At 52.8% G+C, this 26,423-nt stretch overlaps 12 protein-coding genes across 12 annotated transcripts; 5 read left to right on the top strand and 7 right to left on the bottom strand.

The window, feature by feature from the left end:
• The first annotated feature begins 43 nt into the window (after window positions 1-43).
• Window positions 44-3,570, top strand: EV422DRAFT_420329 (uncharacterized protein). The gene is made up of 10 exons (XM_053067101.1): window positions 44-188; window positions 246-471; window positions 538-736; window positions 802-894; window positions 965-1,139; window positions 1,199-1,372; window positions 1,437-2,049; window positions 2,110-2,625; window positions 2,686-2,966; window positions 3,034-3,570. The coding sequence occupies exons 1-10, from the start codon at window positions 160-162 to the stop codon at window positions 3,425-3,427; spliced, it is 2,700 nt and encodes an 899-aa protein (XP_052926591.1). The 5' UTR covers window positions 44-159; the 3' UTR covers window positions 3,428-3,570.
• Window positions 3,571-4,115: 545 nt separating this feature from the next.
• On the bottom strand, window positions 4,116-7,377 carry EV422DRAFT_550461 (adaptin N terminal region-domain-containing protein; the record flags this gene model as incomplete). Its single annotated transcript, XM_053071775.1, has 10 exons — window positions 4,116-4,348; window positions 4,413-5,114; window positions 5,176-5,310; window positions 5,371-5,709; window positions 5,774-6,026; window positions 6,092-6,270; window positions 6,329-6,459; window positions 6,520-6,857; window positions 6,919-7,077; window positions 7,168-7,377. 10 exons carry the CDS (start codon window positions 7,375-7,377, stop codon window positions 4,116-4,118), a joined length of 2,679 nt encoding a protein of 892 aa, XP_052926590.1.
• Window positions 7,378-8,187: 810 nt separating this feature from the next.
• EV422DRAFT_525974 (ribosomal protein L34e-domain-containing protein) lies at window positions 8,188-9,462 on the bottom strand. Its single transcript, XM_053070098.1, has 5 exons — window positions 9,319-9,462; window positions 9,043-9,126; window positions 8,895-8,974; window positions 8,553-8,656; window positions 8,188-8,483 (listed from the first exon to the last, which is right to left on the bottom strand). Exons 2-5 carry the CDS (start codon window positions 9,119-9,121, stop codon window positions 8,390-8,392), a joined length of 357 nt encoding a protein of 118 aa, XP_052926589.1. The 5' UTR covers window positions 9,122-9,126; window positions 9,319-9,462; the 3' UTR covers window positions 8,188-8,389.
• Window positions 9,463-10,533, top strand: EV422DRAFT_525973 (uncharacterized protein). The gene is made up of 3 exons (XM_053070097.1): window positions 9,463-9,730; window positions 9,795-10,053; window positions 10,117-10,533. The coding sequence occupies exons 1-3, from the start codon at window positions 9,650-9,652 to the stop codon at window positions 10,386-10,388; spliced, it is 612 nt and encodes a 203-aa protein (XP_052926588.1). The 5' UTR covers window positions 9,463-9,649; the 3' UTR covers window positions 10,389-10,533.
• Window positions 10,534-11,302, bottom strand: EV422DRAFT_525970 (uncharacterized protein). Its single transcript, XM_053070096.1, has 2 exons — window positions 10,745-11,302; window positions 10,534-10,656 (listed from the first exon to the last, which is right to left on the bottom strand). Exons 1-2 carry the CDS (start codon window positions 11,081-11,083, stop codon window positions 10,609-10,611), a joined length of 387 nt encoding a protein of 128 aa, XP_052926587.1. The 5' UTR covers window positions 11,084-11,302; the 3' UTR covers window positions 10,534-10,608.
• A 238-nt stretch (window positions 11,303-11,540) lies between these two features.
• EV422DRAFT_566616 (translation initiation factor eIF 4e-like domain-containing protein) lies at window positions 11,541-12,621 on the top strand (the record flags this gene model as incomplete). The annotated part of the gene is made up of 7 exons (XM_053072455.1): window positions 11,541-11,569; window positions 11,711-11,770; window positions 11,836-11,911; window positions 11,972-12,076; window positions 12,147-12,355; window positions 12,437-12,492; window positions 12,563-12,621. 7 exons carry the CDS (start codon window positions 11,541-11,543, stop codon window positions 12,619-12,621), a joined length of 594 nt encoding a protein of 197 aa, XP_052926586.1.
• Window positions 12,622-13,115: 494 nt separating this feature from the next.
• On the bottom strand, window positions 13,116-14,126 carry EV422DRAFT_494969 (uncharacterized protein; the record flags this gene model as incomplete). Its single annotated transcript, XM_053067783.1, has 3 exons — window positions 13,116-13,753; window positions 13,821-13,884; window positions 13,965-14,126. 3 exons carry the CDS (start codon window positions 14,124-14,126, stop codon window positions 13,116-13,118), a joined length of 864 nt encoding a protein of 287 aa, XP_052926585.1.
• A 630-nt stretch (window positions 14,127-14,756) lies between these two features.
• On the top strand, window positions 14,757-16,040 carry EV422DRAFT_420040 (uncharacterized protein). The gene is made up of 5 exons (XM_053067100.1): window positions 14,757-15,180; window positions 15,243-15,315; window positions 15,387-15,666; window positions 15,755-15,951; window positions 16,013-16,040. Exons 1-4 carry the CDS (start codon window positions 14,943-14,945, stop codon window positions 15,890-15,892), a joined length of 729 nt encoding a protein of 242 aa, XP_052926584.1. The 5' UTR covers window positions 14,757-14,942; the 3' UTR covers window positions 15,893-15,951; window positions 16,013-16,040.
• Window positions 15,979-17,792, top strand: EV422DRAFT_495315 (N-acetylglucosaminyl transferase component-domain-containing protein; the record flags this gene model as incomplete). The annotated part of the gene is made up of 9 exons (XM_053067807.1): window positions 15,979-16,124; window positions 16,188-16,302; window positions 16,374-16,503; window positions 16,563-16,769; window positions 16,837-16,976; window positions 17,054-17,168; window positions 17,235-17,377; window positions 17,437-17,492; window positions 17,561-17,792. Coding segments are annotated over 9 exons (1,284 nt in total), but the record flags the coding sequence as incomplete, so codon positions are not given.
• Window positions 17,620-19,383, bottom strand: EV422DRAFT_525956 (uncharacterized protein). The gene is made up of 6 exons (XM_053070095.1): window positions 19,239-19,383; window positions 19,062-19,148; window positions 18,770-18,976; window positions 18,593-18,696; window positions 18,423-18,522; window positions 17,620-18,326 (listed from the first exon to the last, which is right to left on the bottom strand). Exons 1-6 carry the CDS (start codon window positions 19,288-19,290, stop codon window positions 17,857-17,859), a joined length of 1,020 nt encoding a protein of 339 aa, XP_052926582.1. The 5' UTR covers window positions 19,291-19,383; the 3' UTR covers window positions 17,620-17,856.
• A 202-nt stretch (window positions 19,384-19,585) lies between these two features.
• On the bottom strand, window positions 19,586-20,905 carry EV422DRAFT_614594 (uncharacterized protein; the record flags this gene model as incomplete). Its single annotated transcript, XM_053073928.1, has 3 exons — window positions 20,476-20,905; window positions 19,663-20,401; window positions 19,586-19,595 (listed from the first exon to the last, which is right to left on the bottom strand). The coding sequence occupies exons 1-3, from the start codon at window positions 20,633-20,635 to the stop codon at window positions 19,586-19,588; spliced, it is 909 nt and encodes a 302-aa protein (XP_052926581.1). The 5' UTR covers window positions 20,636-20,905.
• A 62-nt stretch (window positions 20,906-20,967) lies between these two features.
• On the bottom strand, window positions 20,968-26,331 carry EV422DRAFT_494978 (rab-GTPase-TBC domain-containing protein; the record flags this gene model as incomplete). Its single annotated transcript, XM_053067784.1, has 11 exons — window positions 20,968-21,392; window positions 21,519-22,860; window positions 22,948-23,354; window positions 23,411-23,583; window positions 23,647-23,766; window positions 23,829-23,952; window positions 24,052-25,273; window positions 25,373-25,608; window positions 25,671-25,766; window positions 25,846-25,942; window positions 26,026-26,331. 11 exons carry the CDS (start codon window positions 26,329-26,331, stop codon window positions 20,968-20,970), a joined length of 4,548 nt encoding a protein of 1,515 aa, XP_052926580.1.
• Window positions 26,332-26,423: the final 92 nt, after the last annotated feature.

Below are 26,423 nucleotides of genomic sequence, written 5' to 3'. Positions count from 1 at the left end.
CCTGCTTGCACATTGCTTAGACATTGGCCATTGGAACTTGTGAAGGGCAGTTTGGTGAACTTGGTGAGTTGGAAACCCTCAGCTCCTTCGCATCGGCTGCAGCAGTGGGAGGCGTCCTGTCGACTCCTACAGAAAAGAAACGGCACAGAGGCCGCTTGAATGAACCGCTTGTCACCGACAATTCCAAGGTTTGGAACCTGCGTCTCGCTGAGTTATTTGCGTGTACGTTACTGACTTTGAGCCAGCAGCTCGACGGCTGAGCTAGAACGGAAATATAAGCAGCTCCTGAAACGCCCAGGCGGCAGCTTGTTCGAAGATGACGTCGTAGAAGTTCGACTCGAGCTGCGAGACCGCCTGGAACAGATCATTCTGCTTGACTATGACCTGGCTTCGAAAACAGACGTTGAAGGCACGTTGTGGAAGCTGGTGCACTACAAAGCCATCGAGGAATTTCGCCGTCTTCACCGTGATGTAAGTGTTTCAGTGATCCCTCATTGCAAAACTGCTTTGGGTCGGAGTCTAACTGCCCTTCCACAGGTAAATGGGCGCGTCCGTCGATCTGGACGTCCAGAAGACAAGAAAGAGCTACGAAACTTAACAGCGGCCTTCCGAGCGTTCTTGTTTGAAGCTTCGGCGTTCTATGCTCAGATGATCTTTAAATTGGATCAGCGATATGACTTGAAGGGAAGATTTCGGAAGGTTATGAAGGAGCTTCTAATCATCACTGGCCAAGAATGTAACGGGGTGATATTCCAGCATGCCAAGAATGAGGCCCAGAATCTGACCGTTGTAATCTTGCAGATTCCACGGAACCTCGACTCCAGCTAGCAGAAGGGACTTTGGAGCGAATGGTGTCCACTGGACAACGAACGTTGATTTATCTCGGCGATTTGTGTGAGTTGAACTTGCGCGTCTGATCCATCCCTGGCGACGCCCTTCACTCAACTCGACCTTCAATGTCTAGCTCGTTATCATGAGATCCACGCGGATAGAAAGGAGTCAAAGTGGGGATTGGCCAAGCTATTCTACAATCTTGCCGCTCTGGTACTCCCTACGAATGGGAATCCCTACAATCAGCTTGCTGTGATCTCCTCTTACGAGGGCAGCGAGCCCGAGGCTGTGGAAAATTACATGCGAAGGTTGGTCTGACTATGGCCAATTTGAGTTGAACAAGTGAACTCATTCAATGTCCTACTAGTCTTCTGATCGAGCGACCATTCGCGACAGCTTTGGAGAATCTGGAAATACTGTTCGATAAAGTGCAGAAACGTGTCAAGATGTCTCCCTTGTCTGGCGCGGCGTCCGACAGACCGAAAGCGGTTTTGGATCAGTTTGTTGTCCTGGTTGCCAATGCTGTCGGCCGGACCCGAAGGTAATCACTTCAAAGTCGTTCATAACAAAGTACAGGCGCTGACGAACTTATTATGATCCCATAGTTTGAGCAGTTTTCTGGCTGTACAAGCAGTTTGGCTTGATTCGATGCGATCTTCTGTCATCAGGTCACAATTGGATCACAAAAGTGTCCATCAGATGATGATCGTAGGGGCTGGCATGGTACAGATGTCACAAGGCGAGAAAGAACTCTACTCAGCCGTACGATCTTTTTTCATGGAGTTCATCAACATGGTGGCGGATCAAACCACATCGGACATTATGGAGCTCGGTGACGCGAATGGGGAAGTCTTACGGGAGATTCCAGCGGGTTGGGATGACCGATTGAACGTTATCTTGACTGCTATGGCTTGGGTGAGGGCGGAGTTCTGCTCGAATTCCGAGCGCCTCTCGTCGAATCACGCACTCCGGAGGGGCCTGGCCTCACTTTATTCAGCCTTGATATCTTGCTTGCCGATCCATTCTGACGATGATCGTTTGGATCCCGAGAGGATGACCACGGAAGAAGCGGCGTTGGAACATTATTTGCCATTCAGACCATACTTCAAGTCTCTTCCCGCTGCCAAGATTCGTGACATCACCCATAGCCCGATCTCGGGCACTGGCCAATTGCTTCTGCGCATTGTTAATGATTGTTCTTTCTGGATCGAGCACCAGGTATATTGATCATTGAATCTTGCGTGACTTGACGGATACTGATTCGACTCGTTCGTCCAGGTGCTTTTCTTGACTGCAAAGAAATCCTCCAAAACAGTGGTTCTCGTAGTTAGTCCTCAGGCCCCGGTGCCGCAGCATGTCCTTCCGGTGGAGGTTCTGAAAGATGTCGTCCGCGGGATACCTCTCGATACAGCTATAACCAATCATCGGTCCAACAATGGTCCCAACAGTACACAAGGAAGCGGATTCTCGGAAATGTCGAGAGAAGGCCCGCAAACCACTGGCACTACGGGTGGTCGGGCTCTGTCTCAAGATGGCATATGGACTTCTTCCACTGGACCTTCATCATTTGGTCATACCTCCAAGACAAACGTACAACCACATTCTGGCCATTTGGCGTCTCCTACCACTCCACTTACTGCTTCGCAAGCCCAAATATGGTTGCCACAAGGCGGGGATTTGCAAGAAAGCCTCTCCCCGTCGGCCACCTTTTACCATCAGGAAGCCCGGGTAGATGAAGACGCGTTTGGTCATAAAATTGTTCTCCCAACTGAGGCCGATATCAACTTCGCTTTTGTAAGTCGCGCTCCATGACCTCGCTCTTGTTTGAGACTTTCCTCATCGTTTTTATTCCAGGGTGCCCGTGGAGCTCAACCGATGTCTGTACCCCGAAAGTCGCCCGCACACCCGCAAGTGAGCCAGTCGCCTGATACCGGACGCATATTCGGAACAAGCTCCGATGCCGTCGATACTTTGGCGTTCCTGGGTCTGGGTCCATCCCGCAGTGCACAGTCCGGCATCCGGGACCACGCTAGAATGAAGCCGCCGCTTGGAAACATGATGGATGAATGTGAGAACGCGGACACGTTCCCTGTACCACTCTTCCCGCCCGGCATGGGGCCTCCAAGTCTCCCGAGGTGCGAACGTGCCGTCTATTCTCTCCGTAAGGATGACAGTAACATATCTTTCTGATTCTTGTTGCAGACTGAACACACATGCATCGCCTCCATCGACATCCGCGGTTGCTTTTCCCTTGTCAAACAACGGAGTGACCGCACACAGTCAGCTTCACTCAGCTCCTCCAGGACATCTCACACCGGCGTGGTCAGGAGAGTACACCTATCCATTCGGCAAGCCTGTAGATGCAGAAGCCGCAAGGCAACAGTCGGCTCCCGCTTGGACAGAAGCCCACAAAGTTCAAGGCCCCTCGTCCAGCGGACTCACTTGGATGGGGGCTGGAAGGGATGCTTTCGTATCGCCAATGGCTCGCGCAGCGAGCGCCAATACTCGGTCCAAGCCTGAATACGAGCCTCAGCCGCCCATTTTGGGGTTCAGCGCCGCGGCTGGGCCGTCTCGCAATGCGAATTTGTGGGGCTAAGGGGAGTGTTGCGTCGAGCAGTTCAATCTGCGTTTCTTACCAAAATGGCTTACCAAAGTCGCACGGCTCACTGCCCTCGAACTTTCGAAACACAAATTCACTGAAAAATCAGAACGAGGACGACCAGCACATGACTGGGCGCTAACTCAGCGAAGCGGACATTCAGCCGCGAATAACCCAGCGCAGTTTGCGCCATTCGGACCGCCGCAAACTGACGGTCCGTATATCAGACGAGCATGCGCATTAGCCGAGCATGGGGATATGCCATGCCGGACAGATGGCTCCTCAGTTCTGCGCTTCCGGTCGGCCGTCGGGACCAAAGGCGCAACTGGCGCTGGTTCCGCGAAAGCTTGTTCCCCTTCCCTGCTCCTTTCCCCCCTCGCACCTGGAGGGCATGGAGAAGCCTTTGAATACGTTTGCATGTAGGCCGCTCCTGGAGCGAGCTAATAGGCACTTCGTGAAATAAATACATACGGTGCCTTGTTTGTAATTCCATCCTCGAGTTCTGAATTCGTGAGTCCTATGAAGGTGGTCAACCACCTGCTTGTGAGGAGAGGTACAACGCTTATATATATTGTGATGAGAAGGCCTCAAAGTACGCAATCCGCAAACGCATTGTGCGACAGAAGAAACATTTCTGGAAAACATCGATTACAGGAAAGAGGGACGGATCGGGCGACTGGCTGTCCTAGCATACGGCGTCCACTATCCTCTGCGCAACCTCCGGGTTCTTGCACCGCGCCGCAATCTCAACGGTCACACCCTCCCCTCCAATCAACATCCTACACCGGGTCAAGACCTTGTGACCTCCAGCAAAGATACCTCCCATTGCCAACGTATGGGTGGTCGCCTTGTCGACGACGTTATCTGTCCCTTCGCTGGGATGCATACCGAGGGCTTGGATGAGGTTGGTGACCGCGGCTAATTGAACAATGCCTTAGCTTCATGTAACACAATACCAGTGGGCCGCAATGAAGCGACATACCTTTGATGTTGGCCATATTTGTCAACTGATACGTCTCCACCACCTCGGAGTCCTGCCCCATATCTTCCCAGTTCCTCCTGAAGTCCGACACGTAGGTCGGTAGCACGTAGTCCGCCACGACAAGGTCTACGGCCTCGATGAGGTACTCATCCTCATACCCTTGTCCATCGTCGTCCGGTTCACCCGTAGCCGGGTCACAGTCCCTGACGAAGAAGTGCAACGAGCTGGAGAAGGACGCGGTGGGGCAGGCGCCCCCTTCTCGCCGGTACACGACGTAAGCGGTTTGGGGAATGTCGAAGATGAGTTGTGGGATGGGGATGGAGAATTCGGGGACTAGAGCATCCACGTTGTCGTCATCGGAGGACTCGATCTTCATTTGGACGTTTAGCTTCTCCAAAATCGAGTCGTTAAGAGTGTTGCGGCAATTGAACTGGAAAACGACGTGCGAGGCAAAGATATGCTTGACGCAAGTGACCACGTATTCTGTTTCCGCCTCGGTAAGCTGCACTGGTGTCGAGGATTTGAAAAGAGGGCCGAGATTGGCCAGTTCTGGAACCTTGTCCATGGCGGCGGCATATCCGGCCTGGGCATCTCCGCTGAATGCATCTGCGCCACGCGCTGCCGATGGTTGGGAAGTTGCAGTGGGGGTGGCGTTGCTGCGTAGGGCGGGCGTTATCGCCTCGGTGGCTGCGGTGAGTTGACCTGTTGGGAAACAATTTAGAAGCCATGGCGACACTGAAGCCCCTATCATCTAAAAACTTACGAGATCGCTCGGCCGACTCCTGCTCTTTCGTGATTATCGGCGTTGTGGAGATGTCGAAACTCTGCGTGTGTGCAGCCTGGTCGTTCAGATAATGCACAAGGTTGCGCTCCAGGGAAGGCCAGCTGTATGTCGTGTCTGACGCCCAATGGGCGATTAGTACATGCAAACAATTATAATCCAACGACGGTCGCATACCATTCGCGACGTATTTCCTGCACAGCTCGTCACTGTCAATGATTCGGAGATACATGATGGCCCGATCGCGCACTTCATCCTCGTTGTCGTCCAAACAACGCGTGAGTAGTACTTTCACGCGTTCTCTGAGCTCAGGCAGGTTCACGGCGAAGCGTGCAAGGGCTGTCACCGCCGCGGCTCTCACTGTAGCATTCTCCAGAATAACCCTGTTGTAGATGTAGCGAATGTATTTCGACGCTTTGGGTGTCTTTGGCCCTTCAGTTCCGAGAAGGTGCAAGATTCGAACGGCCAGTTTGTTGAATTCACAATCTTCGATGAACTCGCAAAGGTGCGACAAAGCTTAAAACGGGTATGTATGAGCCGACGGCTTCCGCACCGGTGACTGCAAAACGACGAACTTTACCAAACTCCTTGGATTCCGGAATATGGTGAACAATATCGAAGATTGCCTCCACAATGGCGCGCTTGTACTCGTAGCCACCTTCATCCCTCAAGACGTTGGACAAGAAGTTCAACATCAAAGATTGTTTCGAAGGGAACTTCAAGCAAAGCGAGCGAATGGCGTCGATCACAATGACTTTGAATTCATCGGAAATTTCGTTCATGAAGCCCGTGATTTGCTTCATGAGGCGGTCGACGCTGGCTTCCGTTCCGGTCTGCATGCAGCAACTCGCTGTGAGATACTGTTCAGCCGTAAAACATACATGTTGCCATGCAATACCTTCAGCAACGTGGTGATGGCAAACGTCGCAACGCTACGGTTCGTATCCGTAATGAGGTTCTCCATGTCCATGTTGCAGGGGAAGACCATTTGTGGATGGGTCATTGCAAGCTTATTGAGCGTGCGGATGGCGGCAAAGCGTAGTGTGGGCTTGCTATTCACAAGCATCAATTGAAGGGCTGCATCGAAGCTCGTCAGCAAACGAAATCTTTATTCGACCTGCTATTCAAAGCTTACCTGAGACGGCCGGAAGCAGCTCTTGCGATGTTGCTCCGCGCAAGTTACAGATAGCGCGGGCCGCTTCATACACCACCATATCATGCTTGTGTCTGAGCCAACCCTCCAGCAACTCATACATGGATCGTTGTCTGCAAATTTCCGTCAGCACCAAGGTTCGCGACGGTGAGGAGGGGGTGAAAGTAGCGTACCCAGGCTCTTCATCCTCCATGATCTTGCATGCGAATCTTATCAACATGCAATACGCAAGAGGCGACCTCAACGACGCGCGAGAATAGTTCTGCACCAACTTAATGACCGCCATCCTATCGTGCTGTCGGATCTGGTAGAGCAAGCCCACTGCGTGATACTGCGTCATCGAGCCCCTGTTGTTCATCGCCTCCTGCACTTCATTCGCCCAGCGCCTGACAACCTCTTTGTTGGCGTTGAACAGGTGCATGGAAGAAACCAATGCAGCACTCGAAACGCTAGGGTTTTTGTCCACAATCGTTTGCTTGATGAATCGCTCAATCGCTTGCAACATCGTGCTCTGCAAACGACACCAATGTTAAATTACTGGAATTGAAATCTTTCGAACGGGGCATACGTACATCGACGATCTTTGGCAGGACACGGATGGCATTTGCACGGAAGATGACATCCGATTTTGCGTTCATGTCTCGCATGATACTCTGCATGACCATGAAACTGTTTTCTGCAATCCCAGCCAGCTCCTTGATAAGGAGATACATCATTTGACGAAGTGCGGTCTACGAACAATCGAGAAACCCTTCATCAGTAACTTCAGCGGTGACAGGTCCACACCCACACAACTGATCGCCAGAAGACTACACACATACATCTGGAGACGAAAACAGCCTGTTCATCGAGAAAAAGGTCTCCGTGGCCTCCTTCGACTGAAACACCTCCGACTGGTAGAAGAGGAAGGCCAGCTTCGTCAGAATGAGCCTGCATTTTCGCGCGTTGATGGGGGTTTCGTTGAATGCGCGCGCCTCCTGCAGCACAGTGCTCTTGTCAATGTGGTAGAAGAGACCGGCATCTGCAAGCATTGGACGCACGTTAGAAGGGGCAGCAAAACGCTGAGTACGTCTCCGCCGTAAAAAGCAATCGTACCGGAGTCCTCGTCCTTCTTTCCGACGTTCATTCCTGAGTCTGTCGTTACTGATCGAGGTCAAGATGGTTGGCGGCGCGTTCTCACGCTTCCTTCTCCAGTGTACGAGAAATCGAGTGGGTCGGTGGCCTGTCTGCCCCTTCTTCTGAAGCGCAACCAGACAAGAAATCGAACCGTCTGGCGGAGTAGGAAGGTGGACAGACGATGTCAATATGGATGGCAAGCAGGGTTCCGCAAACGTGCAAGGTTGAAAGTCGACGTTGTGAAGTCGCCGTTACAGCCGTCTGAATTGGCTTGCCGCCACGATACACGTCGGTTAACAGTTACTTATCCCCGCATACACATATACGCACACCTTTGCAGTTGCCGTCAGAGACCATGTATTGAAACTCCGCTGGACGCTATGGGAAAAGATATTATGAGGTGAGGTTTGCAATACCCGTTGGAGGATCCGATATCTGCAGCTCAGAAGAGCTTGAGGTAACCGGGATATGCACATCACCTCTGCACATTAGGAGTGCGAAGGAACGGGCAATGTGAGGAGATGTGAGGAGATCGATGCTTGATACCGATTACGGCGGTAAGCAAAAACCCCTCACCTGGACGGTATTCGATAAATGTCCGTCCCATGTATTCTTCAACATCGAGGCTTTCGCTTCAAACCCAAATGAGTTAGCGGGGAAGAATAACTGATGTCCATTGCAGAGATCCCTCCGGATGCCGCCCTCCTTGTTCGGACTTGTTAGGGCCACGGTTTCAATTAGGTCCACTGAAGGAAATCCCATCGAATCAAAGAAGACAAAAAGTGCCAGTTTATTGGTCTATTCGGTAACAAGGTTGGCGGACCTCGAAATGTACACGAGCCACCAGCCAAAACACGCTCAAAATCATCTTTCGATCCTGCTCGTCTGGTTGCCCCTAATAGTGTGGCAAGGCTGCGTTGGTCCAGCTTATTTCTTGCCGCCCTTCTTCGCCTCGACCTGTTGAGCCTTCAACACCCTCTTCACGATCTTCTGCTCCTCAATGAGGAAAGCACGGACGATCCTATAAGGATAGTACAGGTAAGTGACTGACAATCGGGACGCTGAGAAGCGACGGAACGAAGGTATTTACCGGGAGCGCACGCAGGTTCCACATCGGCTTCCTCCGTAGGGGCGGGTGACGCTCTTCTGACGGCGAGACAGACGGGCGTACTCGGTGGGGCGGAGAGCGGGGATCTATATAGAATACGTCCGTTCAGTACTCTGCTCCCATGGTTCAATATTCGATGGAGGGATATCGTTGTCCCCGAAAACAGGCCGATCCGTCGTTTGTGTCGCCCTTTCATCCCCAAATCTTCCATCCAATCCAATACTCGCTAAACCCCCTCCCTTTCGGGTGCACGACGCCCTCCCACATGTCGTACCCACTTCGCCCTTTTCACGTTCACTCTCGAAATCCGGGAAAGATGCTCACCCCAGAGAGAACGTTGCCGCAGTCACCGCACTTGGGCGCAGACGCCTTCTTGGTGATGTGAAGGAAAGCCAACTTGCCACCTGCAACACGAAAAGTCAGCCCGCTGCTCCACCACCGCTCATGCCACCACTGAGAACATTCGACATACCGGGAGTCTTGATGACCCTGGTCTTGTTGGACTTGGTGTTGTAGGACAACCTACGGCGGTATGTGACGCGCTGGACCATGTTGACTGACAAGGGACGATGTCGGAGTAAATGTTAGATTCCTCAATGTTGCATTCATTCGCCGTTCTATCCCTCGAGTCGCATCCATCCATCCATCCATCCGTTGAAGTCTGCTGAATTCGGGCAGCCGTCGCCTCTGCATATTCGCTCGTTTCGTCTCTCACCGCACCTATGTCGCCAGCAGTTCCGTAACCTACCTGTATCTGAGTCTTGTATGGACGTTAGCAAGCTTGGATGGAACCGAGCTCAATTGCGCTGCGTTGAGGGATGAAGCGAGTACCAGCGACGGACACGCAAGCAGGATATGACCATAGTCCGGGAATGCGGTGCGATGCGCACCAGAAGGGCGGTAGCGGGTGGCGCAGTCGACATGCACACAGTGAGCACATCTCAATCGCATCTCACAAGTTCACCAACCGTTGTGAATTCAGCCCAGCTCGAACGAACGTGGGAAATCTCACAAGCATCGTTGAGAGGCAGTGATATATAGGTAACTTGCCATCGCTAAGCCGCTCGCACCCTGCCACCATGTCGTTGCAGAAGATACCCCAGCAAGTCTCCGCAGCGGTCTATTGCTTCCCAAGAATGTCCGCGTGTAGGTCCAAGTCGGTGAGTTGGGAGTTGGCAAAATGTCTGAACCCGAAACTTCGAGAGCTCACCATTATATGATCAGACTCTGGCGGCCAAACGAATAAGGATAGCATCGGTAGCCAGCGGAGCAAACGCAGCCCGGCCGGAGATGCTCGTGTCGTCTCCTCATCCCATATCCCACATTCGGTTGATTCGATTCCCGGCAACCAGCGATTCCACCTTGCCAGCTCTGGAAGTAGCGTTCCTGCGTCGACGAGAGGCAGCGCAGATGTGGAACCATGAATTCTGGACGGAGAATAACCTCCACTTTCAGAGGGAGAAGGCTGACTATGAGGCTGAGAGTAAGTGCGGCCACACTGGAAACAGAGACTCAGACATTATGAATTGACCTTTGTGCACATTAGTACACCGAACACACAATCGCCCCGCAACAGCGAACGAGCTCTCAATATTTTACAAGCAATATCTTGACAACTCCTTAGAGCGCCACTCGGAGTACAACAGGGCGTGGTGGAAGGAGAATACCCGCATGCTTTTGCCTGCACTACAAGCCGAGATGAGCGCTTTACGAAGAACAGTAGGACTTGGGGATATCGAGAGGTGGTGGAGGAAAGTGGGACACACGATTGTGAGGATTGGGGGAGGGTACACAGCGCAGGGGGTGACGTTCCGGTAGATGCGTCCCACACGGATCAGTCGATTGCAATTTCGGGGATCCTCAACAGAAACCTCTTCCCTACATCAAGCCCATCATCACGACAGCGAATAGGCTTTAGATATCACCGAGAGCGGGCGCACTTCGGGGAGAGAGCTGGGGCAATTCCCTTCCATCATGTTTAATTTAAATATGTTTCTTGGGCGTGTGTAGATACAATTCTCACAATGATACTGCATCTCTAAAATGGAAGTTCTGGCTTTGTAGACTCCTTGAGTTTCCGTCTCTCCTGTAGAATTGATAGTTGCGTCAGTCGAATCGGAGCAGCGACGATCGTCGGCATCCTGATATAAGACAAATCCTATGACTGCACAAACCTCCTTCCACTCCGCTATCCGCTCATCCATTTTCGCCATATTCTCCACAATATTTTTCTCCCGCGTATACTTCTTCACCTCCTTCTCACTCCCCTTCGGCTGCTTCACAGCAGGATACGTCACAACCTCCGGCGGCAGGCCAATGGAGGCCGGATCTATGCCCGCCATCCGGCAGGCTTTCCGTATCCGTCCCTGGTCGCGGTAGCTGATTCGTGGCGGGCGGACCTTGCCGTCGAGGAGGGTTGTGGGGTGATAGGCGGCGGCGGGTGGTGGGGCTGCGATTTGTTTTAGGACGTAGGATGTGGGCATCCGGGACGGGAACTTTGCGCCGATTTTCATGTTGTTGGCGGCCAGTTGGAGCCTCGGTGGCTGAAAGGCAGAACGAATCGGCAACAGGAAGCGTCGTGATGAGATGATGCTGCAGGTCGTCCAACCCGCCCTGATTGTGTTGCGTTGTTATGGGATTTCGTTGTTGAAACAGCACTGAAGTCGTCGCCGGCCTTGCATCAAGGTTGTGACATCGAAATTAATTACGGGTCACGTGGCCCTCACCTTTCGGCAATTGCAATTGAAACTCACCGTTCTGCAACCCATTGAGCTGTTCAACACTTACAACGACGATCACTCTACGCTCATCATCGCAACCTGTACCATATCGCTTTGTGATATCCACCCACTGTATCTAGTTTTCAGACAAGTATGCATTTGAGATGGTTTTTTCTTTCTCGGACGGTTTCTGGTCACTAATGCTCATGCTCGTTCCAGCCTCCCAGTTTTACCTGTACGATAGCAAATGATGGCAGCAGCACCCGCGATAGGAGCATGGTAGGTAGCAGGCGATGGGCGGGCAGTTTTTCGGAAGGTTGGAAGGGTGGAGGGCCGCTGGACGGGTCTCGGCGTGTTCCAGTGTTGTTGGAGGAACGTGGAGATCATGAACAGCTGCTGACGAAGCGCTTTGACGAACAGGAGCAACACCAAGCCCAATACCCTTGCAACACACCCATTGCGATACCCCTGGGTCTTTTGGTGAGTCTCAAGTTTCCCATGTGGGACTGTTGTGTACGGGCGCTGATTCTCGGGAAACCTCTCAGGTTTATGCATCGGGAAGCAGGGGCAAAGATAGAGAATTACAATAATTCTATCAAGAAGATATCAACGTTTTCAACTGTAAGAATTCGATTTTCGAATCACCACATGCGAGAGATTGACTGGGGACATGTTCAATAGGTGGAAGAATTTTGGGGAGTGTACAACAGACTGACGCGGCCGATGGAGCTGAACAACGTGTGCGATTTCCACCTGTTCAAGCAGGGGATCCGGCCAATCTGGGAGGTGGGTTCTGATGCAGCCACACGGAGTCACTCTTTGGCTCATCAAAGTTCAACGAAACCTCGTGAAACAGGACAACCTAAACGGCGGAAAGTGGATCGTGCGTCTTAAAAAGGGGCTAGCGTCACGATACTGGGAGAGTCTGGTCATGGCCATGATCGGTGACCAGTTCGATGTCGGGAACGAGATTTGCGGGGCGGTGATATCGATACGGCACAGCGAGGATATTTTGTCATTGTGGAATTTGTCGGCGGATGAGGGGAGGGTTAACCTTCGTATAAGGTATGCAAGGCGGTGTGAATATGGTGTGAATTTGACGTGGAGATGACGGAGAGGTGGTGTGCTGATGGATTGTTTGGATAGGGACACGCTAAAGCGGGTTTTGAACCTGCCACCTAACTGCATAATGGAATATAAAGGTTCGTTCCGTCATCTTGAGCCAGGTCGAGTTATTTGAAACTTACGCACTTTCTTTCATCTGTTTTGCAGCACATAAGTCATCTGTAGCGGACAACTCGAGTTTCCGCAACACCGATCTGTACCTGTAGATAGCTCCCATTCGGTCGCTATGGGCGAACAGGTTCCCCATTCACTGCCGCCCCCTACTTCGATCTTCATCCGATCGCCTTTACATAATCACACTTCGCGAATAAACTATTCGTTAGCGGGATGACATCTCGACCTCTGAATTTCATTTGGAGTGCGGCAGATGCGCACGATGAGATATATTACATACGCGGGGATCAAGTTGGAGTCTAAGTACCATGTAGTGAGAGTACATATACATGAAAAATGCTATCAAAATCGCTCCTCTGGGCGGATTATACGCCGCAACAGTAAGGAAATTATTGCCAGAGAAGGCGCGGGGAAGGGTGGATGGGGGGGACCGAGCCAGTGTCTTGCCAAACGCACTTTGATTGGTGTTTGTGAGGCGATGGTCTTCAAATGCTTGCTCATCCTCTGTCGGCGTTGGTATCGTTCGGTCGCAGCGAACGGTGCGCAGGATCGCCGTGTGAGGGTTTCTTCGGACCCAAGACGCGGCTTACTTTTTGCCAACGTACGGTTTTCCACTTGGCGGCGGCGTAGGGAATTGTCGATATATCACACAAAGCAAGCAGAACACGCCAAAGATCAGCGTGCACAGCCCTGTGAATATCATTGCTATCCTCCCCGACGTGCTACCGAGCAACTGCGACAGGCCATCCGCAAACTGGTCACCGGATTGCTGCACAGGGTGCTTGAGCGCTTTGAACTCCAGTGTGGCGACGAATACGAAGATGCCCGCTCTTCCGAGGTATCCGATGTGGCCCAGCGTCAACAGAAGCCATTTCTCCCACTTCTTGTTGGCGCGATGCCAATCGATTTCCGAATGCCACTTGCCGGTGAAAGCGTTCTGCAACTGGGTTATACATGCAATGAGGAAAGCGATTCCCATGATGACTAACATCGTGCGGCCCAAGACCGAATCCCGCCAGCAGTTAGGATAGCAGCTTGGCTCTTTGTTTTCGTAGTTGTTGAGAAGCATGGTGATGATGTAGTAGGAGTAGGCGATGTAGACACAGCCGCTAACGAAGGGGCTGAGTCTGAACCGAAAGAAGTTCTTTGTCGCTGAGAACGTCGCATCTCGGCCTCGATATGTGAAACATTCCCAGAACCGCCAAATTGAGTAGCACCACAGAGCTGTTTGTGGATTTCGATTAGCATTCAAGCCTTCTTTCCCTGGATAAGCACTGACGCGGAGTCTTACCAAGCAGAAGAATGAACAAAGCTCCTGAGCCTGAAGGAGCGTCTCCAATCAACACAAAAGCACCCTGGATGGAAGTGTTCGACGTGAGATACTTGGATTCCAGCAAGGCGGACACGTCGGTGCAGAAGCTCAAACATCACATACCTTAGGACTTTCTTCGTAGTCTTTGTCGTTTAGTTTCGACCCGCTGGCCACCGTCATTCCACCAACGAGTCCGTAAACCACTCCTTTGGCGCCGAAACCAATGCGACCGACGATTCTCTGCACTTTTGCCCAAAATGGCGACGCACACTCTGGTTGCTGCATCGCCCGGGCCCAATGTTTGAAGCCGCGCTTGACATCTTGCTTATATATTTCTGCCTGGACGGCTAGCGTATCGCCGGAGGTGCTTGGGAGGATGTGGTCATGGCTCTTCTTTCCGTGGTCCTTCTTGAAAGGAAGCTTCATTGTCGCAGAATAGTCCTGGGGGGGTGGGAAGAGCGTCTCTGGTGTAGCTGGCTATAGTTTTTTCAGGAGCCGCCTTCTGGCAGCGTCCTTTATATGCGGGTTTGCGTCTGTACAGGTATGTACGTAGGGGAAAGGAAGGAAAGACAGCCTGGTGACTTCCTGAAATAAGCGCCAGCCTCGCCGCCCTACGTCATCACGGAGCGCGCTTCCGAACCAACGGCTCAAACTGGCGCAACTCATCAAAGCCCAAATCCGTGCAGTAACAGTACCCTAATCCGTACCCAAAACGCTCCCGAGCCCTGACGAGTTTCCCACTGCAGGACCAGGAGATTGAGAGCTGCCCACTCGAAGAGTTGCTATGGCCGATGTCCTGCAAACCAGCCCGTTCCTTCCTTTGTTGTTCTGGCTGGCCGTGTTTGCCCTCATAGCTACGGGACTGGACAAAGTGGCCAAGTTTGAAAAGAACCGGAAGGTAAATTGGGTTCGTGTTAGGAAAGAAGAGTCGTTTTGGTCGCGCTGCATGTCGTTCCTGAAGCTCAGGCGATAAGCGATGTTTTCTCACGCCGGACTATCAGCTTGACCGTGAGAATAGAGCCCGTCCGGTCAATAAGCGACACGTGCGCAGAGACAGCTTCTGAGAATAAGTGCACGAAAGTGATCTTGAGACAGCGCACGATGCCCGTGAGAATATTCTGGCCGGAGCACCTCCTCCAGCCGTCGAAGGAGCAGCAAGAGGGATATTTAGTAGGATGGGTCTCAAATGGGGACACAACGTGTGTGGCCGACATTGTGCCTGCAGGCCGGTTGAAGGAATTGCAAGAGTTCTTGACGAAGAACGAGAGGAACGATCTCTCGCCACAGATAGTTGGGTTGTGCGGACCGCGGAGGAAGCCTGGGGCCCAGCTACAGTGGGGTTCGTATATACTTTATAGCTTTGCATTTGAGCGGCATAATGAACACATCATAAACACGCAGATAGTATTCGAGACCATGCTGCAGAATTTCTCATCCGTGTGTCTCTTTATGGACGAGATTTGATAATTTCCGAGTGAGTTATGCGAGGAATGGGTTCATATTGCATCTCCATGCTGAGCCATCCATCCTTCTTGCATCCCGTAGTATGTACATGCGCGGGGTGCCTCTCCCACACTCGACATCAAAGCACGTCATCCTGTTCCAAGAAGCCAATTCACGACTACAGCAATATTACTCCTTGGACCCGCTGATACTGGATCTCTCCGCCATCGACGATGAGCTGGCCGTCGCGAAGGCGGAGTTGAAGAGGACAGCGGCAAATTTTCGTCGTAGACAGTCCAGCTTTGGCCATGGGAGAAGTCCGGGCCTGATCGTTGAAAAACCGAGTGTCGTGCCAATGGATTGGAATGTAGTCTTGCATCAGGTACGTCGCTTACTTGGGAACTTGAATCTTGACGTCCCTGGCTAATCGATGCAGAGCAGATCAACATCGCTTACGTGCTGTCACTTAGACTTCGGCGGTTCGTGAAGGACGACCGCAGCTATCTTCCGGACTTCTCAAAACTGCTCGACCACATCCACTACCCAACATCCACCGTATTCTCCAAGCTCCTGTCGCTTTTGCCGCTGACCATCATCTGGATCCTTAACGCACGATGCCCACCATGGCTATTTCAGGGGACGGCATTGAAAGACATATCTGCGACGGGTAAAGGACCATATCGGCGCATACTGCACGAGCTTGCGCAAATCTAACCTCGTCCTACCAGCCCAGCAAATCGATCTCAGATTGCAGCAGGGGATGTTTTGGCCTCAGCAGTATCTGCTTTGGCGCCGAAACCCTGACAAGCTGTCTCCACTCGCGCAAGCCCGTTACATTGGGTAGGTCTGCTGTGGCACTGGCCGTGGTATGAATGCTTCTGAGTAATCTTTGTCACATCGCAGGTTCTACAACACACTATGGCTAATAGCAAACGACGCCATCGTCGGTGTAGCTGTCGGAGCGTTATTGCTGGACAACGCGCCGTATCTCGCTAGCCTGATGGAACGCTTCATCCAAGTATGTCCTTCAATTTGGGAATAACGTGCTTCTACGCCCTCTGGCTGGCGCTAACGGCGTTTACGGAGTAGACGTATACAATCGACAGAACGCGGGACATGATCGTATGGCTTATGGGCTCACCAGCCGGACTGAAGTTAAATGCCGATCTGAACGGAATTCTGGGAACCCTATTCATGGAGTTACTAGTTCTCTGGAGTGGTAAGCATTTCCCATGTTCTTTCCCCATATACTGTACTGAAGTACCACCGTTCATCCAGGATGGGCCCAAGCCCTCTGCCCACACCTCCCGCAACTCATCCGCGTAATCAGCGCCTGCAGCGTCGTGGGCGTATCAATGTCCATATCCGTCTTTCTGGACCTTCTTGCAATCATCACCGTCCATTTGCATCTGTGCTATATTGTTGCGAGCAAGATTTATTACTGGGAGGTGCAGGGACTTGTGTCGATGTTTACATTGTTTCGAGGTATGTGTTGGTCGCTTTCATCTTCTCCATGTCCGCCATGCGAGCTTACGGTATGGACGCGGTGTAGGAAAGAGGAAGAACGTGGAGAAGAACCGTATTGACTCGGCCGAATATACCCTCGATCAACTGCTTCTCGGAACAATACTCTTTGCCCTCCTCACCTTCCTATTCCCCACCGTCGCGGTGTACTACGTCCTCTTCTCGCTGGTGAGATGCACATGCCTCTTTTGATATGCAGATATTGCGATGCACAGATATGCTCAGCAAACCATTTGTGGCCCCAGATTCGCATCTCAGTCGTCCTAACCCACGCCGTCTTCGAAATCGTGCTGGCGTTCGTCAACCATTTCCCATTGTTTGCCATCATGTTGAGGATTAAGGATCCGAGGCGGTTGCCAGGTATCTGAAGGGCGAGGACGTTCTGTTCTCTGGGATTAGACATCGTTCTTACACTGCTTCGATTAGCGGGAATCATAATTGATGCATCGCCTCTGAGGGATGCGTTTGATCTGTCAGTATGGTGGAAATCGTTTGGGTCCCAGTCTGAAGCCCACGCGACGGAAACGGTGAAGCGTGCAGGGGAAGGAGCTGTGTATATGAGGATGAAGGTAAGGGCAGAACCCACGAAATCGCAAGATCTGTTGATCTCACCTTCCCGCCGCCATAGACCGCACCCCTATCCTACTCCTCCATCTTCTACCAGTACAAGTACCTTTGGACAAGGTATTCTCCGTCTGGTACCCGCGTGCCTTACCCCAGCAACTCCCTGAAAAATTCATTTTTCATTCTAGGCTACGAACCCACTACCTCCTCACAGACATCCTCAACTCCCTCTTCCTCGGACGCAACATCCAAGTCATCCCTAAACTCCAGGTAAGATTGGCAGAAAAAGAAATGTCATTTTTTTGTGATTGTTTTCCAAAAAGTCTCTTCATGTATCTGGTTAACTCCTGTTCTTTTTCTGTTTCTCACGGCGCGTTTGTCTATCTGCTAGTATCCCACCTTGCCGGCGAGGAAGTATGAGCGGCCGTGGCTGATGAAGGTCTTCAAGGGGAATGTAGCGTAAAAACAAAGTTTTACGAAAAGCTTAGAGAAGACAAGCGACCGCAAAAACGGCCAACAGGCCAGCGAACGCCAAAGTCAACGCGTTCTTTACGGCTCCGGAAGTCGGGCCCGCACCGGTACCAGTCGAGGTGGCAGCCGGGGCCGGGTCCGCAGGCGGGGCAGGCTGATTGGCCACAGCCGCGGTCGTAGTCGGGGAAGCCGCAGCAGCCGGGGTGGTGGGTGCCGCAGCAGCACCACCGGGCGGGTCGTTACTGGTCCTGTACGGGCTGGCAATCCCACGACATTTATCGAGGGTGACAAACACGCGGGAGGCGCTAGCGTTGCGCAGGGCCGCGACGATGGGGACGATGTTGTTGGCTGTGACGTCGAGGTTTGCGCGGAGGATGACGATGGGGGAGATGCTGGGGTAGCCGTTGGCGGTGGCTTGGGCGTTGATGTAGGTGCCGATGGAGGCTTTGTCGGCTTCGTTTACAGAGTGGGAGGGGGCGTAATCTGTAGATATTCATTTTTGCAAAATATTATAAGAATCATATTTTGACCTCCGCACATTGCTGTTTTCATGTTTGTTGGAAAATATGCTGGACCCACCCTGACTGTCGACCGAGAACCCAGTAGCAACAAACCCGTTGGCATCCAACATGGCCAGGATCTCAGGGGTCATATCTCCGTACGCGAAACGGACGAATTTCTGTCAAATGTTCCATCGATCAGCCCAACATTTCAGCGGAATGCAAAACCAAAAAGGCAACTTGACATACCGGGTACACGCCAATCACATCGCGGACGGCCTGAGCTTCGCTAAGAAGCTCGGCCTGCAACGCTGCGATGGTCATCGTGTTGGCCGTCAACGCGGGCCTCAGGCCTACAAGTATAAAGTCCGTTGAACAATGTATCATGCCGCAGAACAAGATGAGATCTTCGCATCAGAAACATACGAATCCCAACAACATGCCCATCAGTATAAACCCTCTTCAGCGTCGCATTAAAAGTCGACGTGGTCAGGTACGCGCTAATGACATGGAAGGTCGCCTTCAGATTAGCCGTGACCAGCCCGTCGAGGAGCCCGAGGGTCTGCGGGGTCGTGGCGCCCTCGTCGAAGGTTAGGGCCATTTGGTTTGCGGCGTTGCAGGTGGAAGGGAGATCTTTATGGGGGGAAAACGCATTCATGAGACGATGTTTGAGACCAGAAATGTTAGCGCATTGATGAAACGCTTCTCGGATCCGTACTGTTCCAAGCCGACATGGTCGGAGCCCTCTTCTTGCGGGAGACAGCGCTCTTCTCATCGTCGGTTTTGAAGAAGGCAAAGTACAGCACTGTGAAAACGAACCAATATTCGGTCATAAGAGACGTTGTTTAGAGATGATTTCCCCCGCTGAGGACTCAATTTGAAGACGGGGACTCACCGATGCTGAGGGTCGCGAGCGAGAAGATGCGCCATGCGTTTAGGACGGGCATGGTTGGATTTGTGTATTTGGTGGGTTGTTGAAGGATTAGAAGAACGGGGCGCAGAGAAAGAGTGGTTGAGAAAGTGAAAAACGAGGCGCAGAGAGCGCCAGCGAATTGACCGGTTGCAGCGATCGAGAGCCCCGCCAAAACAAGCGTAACTTATTGACGGGTACGCGTCGCGCGTCTCCTCCACCTTGGTGAGTCATGACAATCCGCCCAATGAAGAGCAAATGAAGAGCAGATCCGACCTAAGAAAAAAGCGATCTTACGGACAAGCTTATGCGAGAAGAGGAGGTGGTCCGAATTAGAATAATCTATAAACATCGCAAGAAAGCTTCCACTACATAATACACCCAGATATATAGTACAAGTACAAATCACTGCATCGCAATAGATCGCTCAAAAAGATCGGCCGGGATGTGCCAGTCCGCTTCCTCCCAAGGGTTGCCCCGACACACGGCCCTATGAACCAATTCTTCGCACACTGCTGGGAGATGGGCACGAGGACCGAGTTTGCCGAGACGCTCTTTGAGGACGACGGAGGGAGAACTCCATTTGACTTCCGTGTCTTGCACGCTCTGCAGACTTTCAACGGAAGCAGTACGCCGTGGTGGTGAAGGGAAAGGGGACGGCTCTCCAGGGGTGGCGGGAAGCGGGTTTGCCGGAGAAGCGGGCGCAGGAGGCATGTCCAAGGACGACGACGACGAGATGGCACCAGGAATCGCGGCCGACGTGGTAGGGGTACCGGGCGTACTAGGAAGTGGATGCGCGGTTTGCGGGTGAAGCGGATGGCCAGAAACGTCTGCGTGGACCTCGGCCGGCCGAGGCATTGAAGAAGGTGGATGTGCTGCTGTTTGTTGAGCGACACCACCGGCTTGAAGTTCGGCGAGTGCTTTGGCTGCTATCATGACCGCGTCATAAGAGTTTGGGTTGTTGAGCGGCATAGGCGCCTTGCCCAAGTTTGCCTCCGGCAGCCAGCTGGAGAAGGCCAACGCCAGCAAGCTCTGCAATTGACGATGCTCATGCAATAGTTGACCTCGTTCGTGCGAGAGTGCGGTGACTTCGCCGCGAAGTGCTCTGAGCTCCATTTGCGTGTCCAAGGCTTGTTGAGAGCGGCGCTCTGTAGTGCGGAAGAGTAGGTTTAGCGCCATTGCACAGAAGCGAGTAGGCACGGGGATAAGCATTTCAACGCACCTCGCAAAGCCTTCTGGGCCTGCCGGTTCTTCTCCTTCCTGTGCATAACCATGTCGGTAATGGCCGGATTGCGTTTCGCCCCCGGCTTCCTCCTTGCAACAGCCTCGTCAGCGGTGGCGGCAGCATCGGTAGCGAGAGCGGCGACCTCCATGTCCGTCATTGTAGTTGCGAGGATAGGCGATATGTACCTCTGCGCTAACAGCTTACTGAGTGTGACCCAGAGTATGTTACTACGTAGGTATAGTTATAGGTGTGATGCGGAGCGGGAAGGCAGAAAAACGGGCAGCAGCAGGGGGCCGGACGGGAAACGAGTTTCCCTTCGTCATCACTCTCTTTTGCTGTTGCCTCACGCGCCGTGTCTCACGTGACAAGTCGTTCAGCACCGCACGCTGTCAAAGCACAAGCGAGGGCAAAGATGTGGTCAAACAAGACGCTGGTGCCATCAAATATATACAAATACAAAAGGAGCAAACCATGATACGAGATTCTCCTCTACTTCTTGGCAACCTCCCTCCACTCCATAGCCACCTTCCCAGGCCCCGTATCCGTCGCCGCAAGTCTCGACAAGGTCCATATCCTCTCGAAATACTGCACAAAGACGCTCTGCGAAAGCACCGCCAACAAGAACTCGTTGAACGAGAGCCGGAAGGGCTGGCTTGTGTCCGTCACCGCCGCATCACCGCCGGCTGTCAGATTCGGCCCACTCCCGCCCGTCTCCCCGTCCAGGCCTCCTCCCAGAGGGCTCGCAGAGACGGGCTCTATCGGAGTCGAAAACGAGGACGATCTTTTCCGTCGGTGCCCGCTTTGCCACGTGGACGACCGTCCACTTCGGATCGCACCTGGGGATTCTGACCCGTCGGGCTTCCGTCGTCCACCACCATCTGATGTGAGGATCCGCAGCCCTGTCCCCAATTCCCCTTCCGATTCCTCTTCGCCCAGCGTGGCACCGAGTTTTGGTACATAGTGCTGTTGAAGGTGTCGATGATGACTAGAGGTCGAATGACTGCCAGCCGGTTTGTTGGGTCTGCTCGTTGACGAGCCACCAGCAGTCGAACTAGTCGAACTGCCTCTAAACATCTCTGAGCTCTGCGATCGGCGAAGAGACTGGCCCGCGCCACTACTCAGCAATGGCTGCCCTCCCTCACTCGTCTTACTGTTGCCGAGTTTCAAGGCGGTGTTCAGGAAAGAGCTGACGGCGCCCAGGTAAATCTCTTCATTCTCGCGCGATTTCTCGCTCGTATCCACCGACGATGGACTGCCAACTGTGCCCGGGCTAGAGGCATCCGGGCTGGGCATGCTGCCTTCCCTCCGCACGCGCTCAAACATCTCCAGCAAACTGTCCATGACAGCTTTCAATTCGTCTTTGCTCAAGAACCCATCCCCGTCCAGATCATGGATATCAAACAAAAAACGCAACCGCGAATGTAAGGGTTGTTTCATGGTGATGTCCAAGATGTGGACCATCGTTGCAAGATCGACGATGTACGAGGTTCTGTCCGGAGTCTCGGCGGCCTTTCCGGCATCCTTGTCCGCGTCGCCTCCCTGCAGCCATTGAGCAGGGGCCAACGGTGAGCTCTGATCCGCCGCACGATGTTGCTTAGCGGTATGCAAGAAATTGTAATGAAGCGAGCAATAGAAGTAGATTCGATCCGTCAATCCGACATGCAGATCCTCCGTTGCCGTCACCGTCGACACGCTATTCCGCAAACTGCTATTGCTTCCAAACGACGAATTCAGCGACTGCGTGCTTCCAAACCCACCACTCGGCTTTGCGAACGCCGTGGCGCTCGGTCGCCGTTGTAGAGGCCGGGACAGATCCCGCTGCGATCCGTTCACTTTCCCGCTTCCCATGACCCCCGACCCACTCTGCGCACTCCGCCACGGGCTCACGACCCCAAATACTTTGCGGAAATCGCTGAGCGCCACAGTCTTCTGTCCGACTTCCTGCTGCTTTTGCGTGCGTGTGCGCGTTTTCTTTTTTGCAGTACCAGGATTGTGCCCGGAACTTCGCGCGCCAGACATACCCCACCCGCCCTGCGATATCAGCACCGCCCGCATTTGCTCTTCTTCCTCTTCTTCCTCAGCCCTCCGCTGCGCCGTTGGGCCTCGCGGATCCTCGGCAATCTCCTCACGCGCAAACTCATACTTCCGGACTTCGTCGTACACCACGCCGACCTCATCAAACGTGAGAGACACTTGCTCACACAGCGTTCGGATCTGCGATTTACGGCTCGTGTCTTCTTGCTGATGCACCACTGTCAACCGCTGCCGCATCCGTAGGCCGTCGAGAACCTCGGTGGTGACAATAATCGAGAATGTCCCATACGCCACAGACAACAGGTGCTCGAACAGTGCTCGACCGGATAATGTCGACGGGTCAACCACCTGCTCACCCGTATTGGACGGTAAGAAACGTCGCGCGAGGTTATCCGAGCTATTCCTACCGATTTTACCGTCCTTTGTAGGCGACACTGCTTCTTCGTCCTCCACCTTCGTCGCTTCCTCGCTTTCCGTCAACCCCAGCCTCTGGAAAAAGTTCTTCAAAATCCTCATAAACACGTCATCATCACGTCCTTGGGATATCAGCTGCGGCTCGTTGACTTTCAGAATAGCCAACGCCACCCAGAACAGGAACTTCGGTCCATCGACAAAGAAAGCGTCCAGGAATTTGACGCCGAGCCGTAATGGAACCGTGTTGAGAAACAAACACATGAACCAGGGGACAGAGACGGTGGAGAGATCCATGTAGAGTTTGGAGAGGTGGGCCCATAGTGCTGGCATGTGCAGCTCGACCAGTTTTGAGAACACGTTTTGATCGACGACGGAGCCGACGAGGGTTTTGGTGTAGTGGTCAGGTAGAATGCGTTCGACGATGATGCCTGTGAATAGCATAAGGAGACTTATGAATGCGGAAAGCGAAGTTTTGTTCACTTACAAAGAAGCCAAAACGCATCTTCCTCCTGTAAGTGGAGAAGAAGAACGGCCGACATGATATTTAGCGCTTGAGCGTAGCCAATCGCTGGATTACGCCAAGAATAGGCGGTAAGCACTCGGCGCAGACCATCAATGCCTATTGGGGATTGATACGCGGGGTGTTCTGGTAAACTCCTACAAAGACAAACTCATCGTGAAGAGCTGTTCTCGATGAAAACCTTTGTGGTGCAAGCGTACCTTCTGACATCTTTCTCAATCTCCTCTGCAAAGACACTGGTCTCCTCTGCGTGATCCCGCACAAGTTTTTCGTAATAATCATGGTCCGGGCGGGAAAACCATGCGCCAGCGCATACCATCCTGACAAGACGCTGTATAGTCAGTAAAACGCATGTACTCGACCAGAGCTGTAGCTAACATACCACATGTCACCCCGAAACTGGTACGGAATCCCACCCGTCCTAATTATCAGCTCCCTCAAAGCCTTCATATCCTTAATCATGCATACGTCCTTCCCATTCGTCTCAAAATACCCGTTCCATTCTGCTACAGCCGCAGCCTCAGCTTGCAGCCGTTGGTCGCGGATCTCCAGGGTCGCTGCGCCGACTAACGCTTTCCTGAGCAGCTCATTCTCGAAGTCTTTACTGCCGCCTCGGGGTCTGATGCCCTGTGGGTAGGATCCCTCGCTCTCGCTGTCGTCAAAAATGGCTTTGAGCCCGACCTTCAAGATCTTGATACCGCTGACACTGCCTCCTGTCAGGGGATCTCCTTGCACTTTCTGGAAGTATTCATCGAGATGCCCACTTGACCCAGGACTAGCGGCAAACATAGCAGCCATCGGACTCGGTGTTGTGGGACTGGACGAAGCGGGCGTCGCAGGCCCTACGGCAGCGGGTTTACTGGAGACGCCATTCCGTTCGCCAATGATGAAATCAGCATCGAAATGGAAATCGACCTGCTTCATCTTTTGCAGGAGGATGTCGCTGACACGATCTCGGCTTTTCAGATTCGAGAATGACATCCACATTTCCTGCTTGCTTTTCGTCGTCAGCACCAGCCAGCCTGAGAGCGAAAATGACGTGATCTTCCCGGATGAAGGAAGGGCTGTGGGTGGTAGCTTCTTGACGGAGACGATGTGGGGATATGGAACGATAAGGAACAAGGTTGGGTCCTGGGGCGAGTCGAAGAGCATTGACAGGGCTGCTGCATTCGGTTGTGACGGCAGTGGCGCCAGGGCAACGAAGTTGAAGAAGTTTCGGGATAGGAAGAGCTTTCCAGTAACGTTTGCGGACAAGGCTTTGTGGTGGTAATTGCACGAAGTTTCTTCCAGCAAGACGGTTTCAGACAATGGCAAGCGGAACAACTGACGGAACTCGAGGTTCCTGAGTTGCCGATCCAGCTCATCTATCGTTCTGATCGTGGCTGCAGTCATGTGTGCATATCGTAGTGCCGTTTGATGCTGCTCATCAGCCAATTGTGCTGCTTGCAGTTCCGCATATGACAGCGCGTCCTCCTTTTCCGCATCCGCCACATCCGGCTGATTGACTGCAGGTGAATCCCTAGCAGCCGACCGGTCGATCCGCTGCTCCGTGAAATCCGTTTCGTCCAATCCCTCACTCATAAGACTGGCCGATTTGCCCGAGAAGAACGAAAACTCGTCCCTCGACCTTCCCATCGTCAATATCCCGGCGCCCCTATTTCCAACGTTGGCAGACAGGTCCCCGGACACATTCCCTTTCCCAAACATATCTGCCAGTGCAGACATCGAGTTCTCGGCTCCCTTGATAAGCCGGTTCATTGCAGCGTTGGCGAGTACACAGAGTGCCCGATATACCTCTTTCCTGTGGAAGTATAGGGAGAACACGTACTTAGAAGCGGATATGGATAGAGAAAGAGAATAAGGACATGGGTACATCGAATGCGCCTGAAAGGAAACGAGATGTGGTAGACACGGTCGGCGACTTACGTTTTTCTGCTTGGTCCCTATTTGGATGCTGTCTGGCATCAACACACGCGTGGAGTTGACCATGTCGATGGATATCATGTCCCGAAACGCTACGAGGAGATTGACTTTCGGTGCTTTTGCCTGTGCTTCTGTGGGAATGTTCGAGTCAACGCCCTGGAAAAATGCGTAGTTTCTGCTGATGCATAGCTGCCCGCGTGCCGATGTGTTTTCAGTGATCCAATACGTGCAAGCGTATACTGCGCGACGTTGTCAGTAGGACATATGCGACGGGAAACATCTTCCTCAAGTTGTGACTTACGGTTGAGCAGGACATCATCGGCGAGGACTGGGAAACTCGGTAGCAGATCTTTTCTGACTTGGAACAGCTTGGCTTGGACCTCAACTGCCCGTGGATCTACAATTCACATCGGCATGCGTCAAAGCGTTCCGATGCACTTGGAGTGTCATGCTTTGCGATTGCACACCCAACCCACCTATCACTTCGTCCGTCAGCTCATCGAACTGCCTGACCAGCAGCGCATCTAGCTGATCACGCGTGGGTGGAGCTTTTGATGCTTCCAGTTCCGTCAACTGAAAGTTCAGAACTCGCGGTCAGTCGCCGAATCCAGTCGTCTCCCCATAACGTACACAAATGAAGATGCTTTCCCACGCACTTTCATGAACAGATTCTGCTCCACCCAGTTCCAGTCCGTATGTATCTTCTCAAACGTCTCGTCGACAGCCACCACATACTCCGTCTTCCGACTAGGACACTTCAAGATGATCCGGAACTCGTATTCCATGAGCGATCGCCTGTACGCCGCGTCTGGCGAGTTTGACAGCGACAGGGAAGCTATCCCGCTGAAAAGCGAGCGCACGGCATTCTGCTTTCGGGACTGGAGGGCGAAGTGATCGTTCCCGGCTTTGTCTTGGTAGGTTGCGGCGGGGAGAGAGGCAACGTCTAGAGGTTTGATGAACATCGCGGCGGCTCACCCTCACATAAGGCCAACGCAGTGGAATGCGAGTGATGAGCAGTGAGTGTGAAGGGCGAGGGATTGGGCCGATTGCTTTG

Source organism: Fimicolochytrium jonesii (assembly GCF_025526975.1).
Source record: "Fimicolochytrium jonesii strain JEL569 chromosome Unknown EV422scaffold_8, whole genome shotgun sequence".
Taxonomy (NCBI): Eukaryota; Fungi; Chytridiomycota; class Chytridiomycetes; order Spizellomycetales; family Powellomycetaceae; genus Fimicolochytrium; species Fimicolochytrium jonesii.
This window is presented reverse-complemented; position numbering and strand designations above follow the sequence as displayed.

Bases quoted from the DNA above. Each gene is read 5' to 3' on its own strand.
- EV422DRAFT_525974 (XM_053070098.1), bottom strand. From the start codon at position 9,121: ATGGTCCAGCGCGTCACATACCGCCGTAGGTTGTCCTACAACACCAAG. The intron at 8,975-9,042 runs GTATGTCGAATG...TTCGTGTTGCAG, and splicing joins CAGGGTCATCAAGACTCCCG to GTGGCAAGTTGGCTTTCCTT. The intron at 8,657-8,894 runs GTGAGCATCTTT...TATTCTATATAG, and splicing joins GCGGCAACGTTCTCTCTGGG to ATCCCCGCTCTCCGCCCCAC.
- EV422DRAFT_420329 (XM_053067101.1), top strand. From the start codon at position 160: ATGAACCGCTTGTCACCGACAATTCCAAG. The intron at 737-801 runs GTAACGGGGTGA...GTAATCTTGCAG, and splicing joins AATCATCACTGGCCAAGAAT to ATTCCACGGAACCTCGACTC. The intron at 2,626-2,685 runs GTAAGTCGCGCT...TTTTTATTCCAG, and splicing joins CCGATATCAACTTCGCTTTT to GGTGCCCGTGGAGCTCAACC.
- EV422DRAFT_525973 (XM_053070097.1), top strand. From the start codon at position 9,650: ATGTCGTTGCAGAAGATACCCCAGCAAGTCTCCGCAGCGGTCTATTGC. The intron at 9,731-9,794 runs GTGAGTTGGGAG...TTATATGATCAG, and splicing joins CCGCGTGTAGGTCCAAGTCG to ACTCTGGCGGCCAAACGAAT. The intron at 10,054-10,116 runs GTAAGTGCGGCC...TGTGCACATTAG, and splicing joins GGCTGACTATGAGGCTGAGA to TACACCGAACACACAATCGC.
- EV422DRAFT_525956 (XM_053070095.1), bottom strand. From the start codon at position 19,290: ATGCCCGTCCTAAACGCATGGCGCATCTTCTCGCTCGCGACCCTCAGC. The intron at 18,697-18,769 runs GTATGTTTCTGA...TTATACTTGTAG, and splicing joins TGGGCATGTTGTTGGGATTC to GCCTGAGGCCCGCGTTGACG. The intron at 18,327-18,422 runs GTGGGTCCAGCA...GAATATCTACAG, and splicing joins GTTCTCGGTCGACAGTCAGG to ATTACGCCCCCTCCCACTCT.
- EV422DRAFT_420040 (XM_053067100.1), top strand. From the start codon at position 14,943: ATGCCCGTGAGAATATTCTGGCCGGAGCACCTCCTCCAGCCGTCGAAG. The intron at 15,181-15,242 runs GTTCGTATATAC...ATAAACACGCAG, and splicing joins TGGGGCCCAGCTACAGTGGG to ATAGTATTCGAGACCATGCT. The intron at 15,316-15,386 runs GTGAGTTATGCG...TGCATCCCGTAG, and splicing joins CGAGATTTGATAATTTCCGA to TATGTACATGCGCGGGGTGC.
- EV422DRAFT_525970 (XM_053070096.1), bottom strand. From the start codon at position 11,083: ATGAAAATCGGCGCAAAGTTCCCGTCCCGGATGCCCACATCCTACGTC. The intron at 10,657-10,744 runs GTTTGTGCAGTC...TCAATTCTACAG, and splicing joins GGATAGCGGAGTGGAAGGAG to GAGAGACGGAAACTCAAGGA.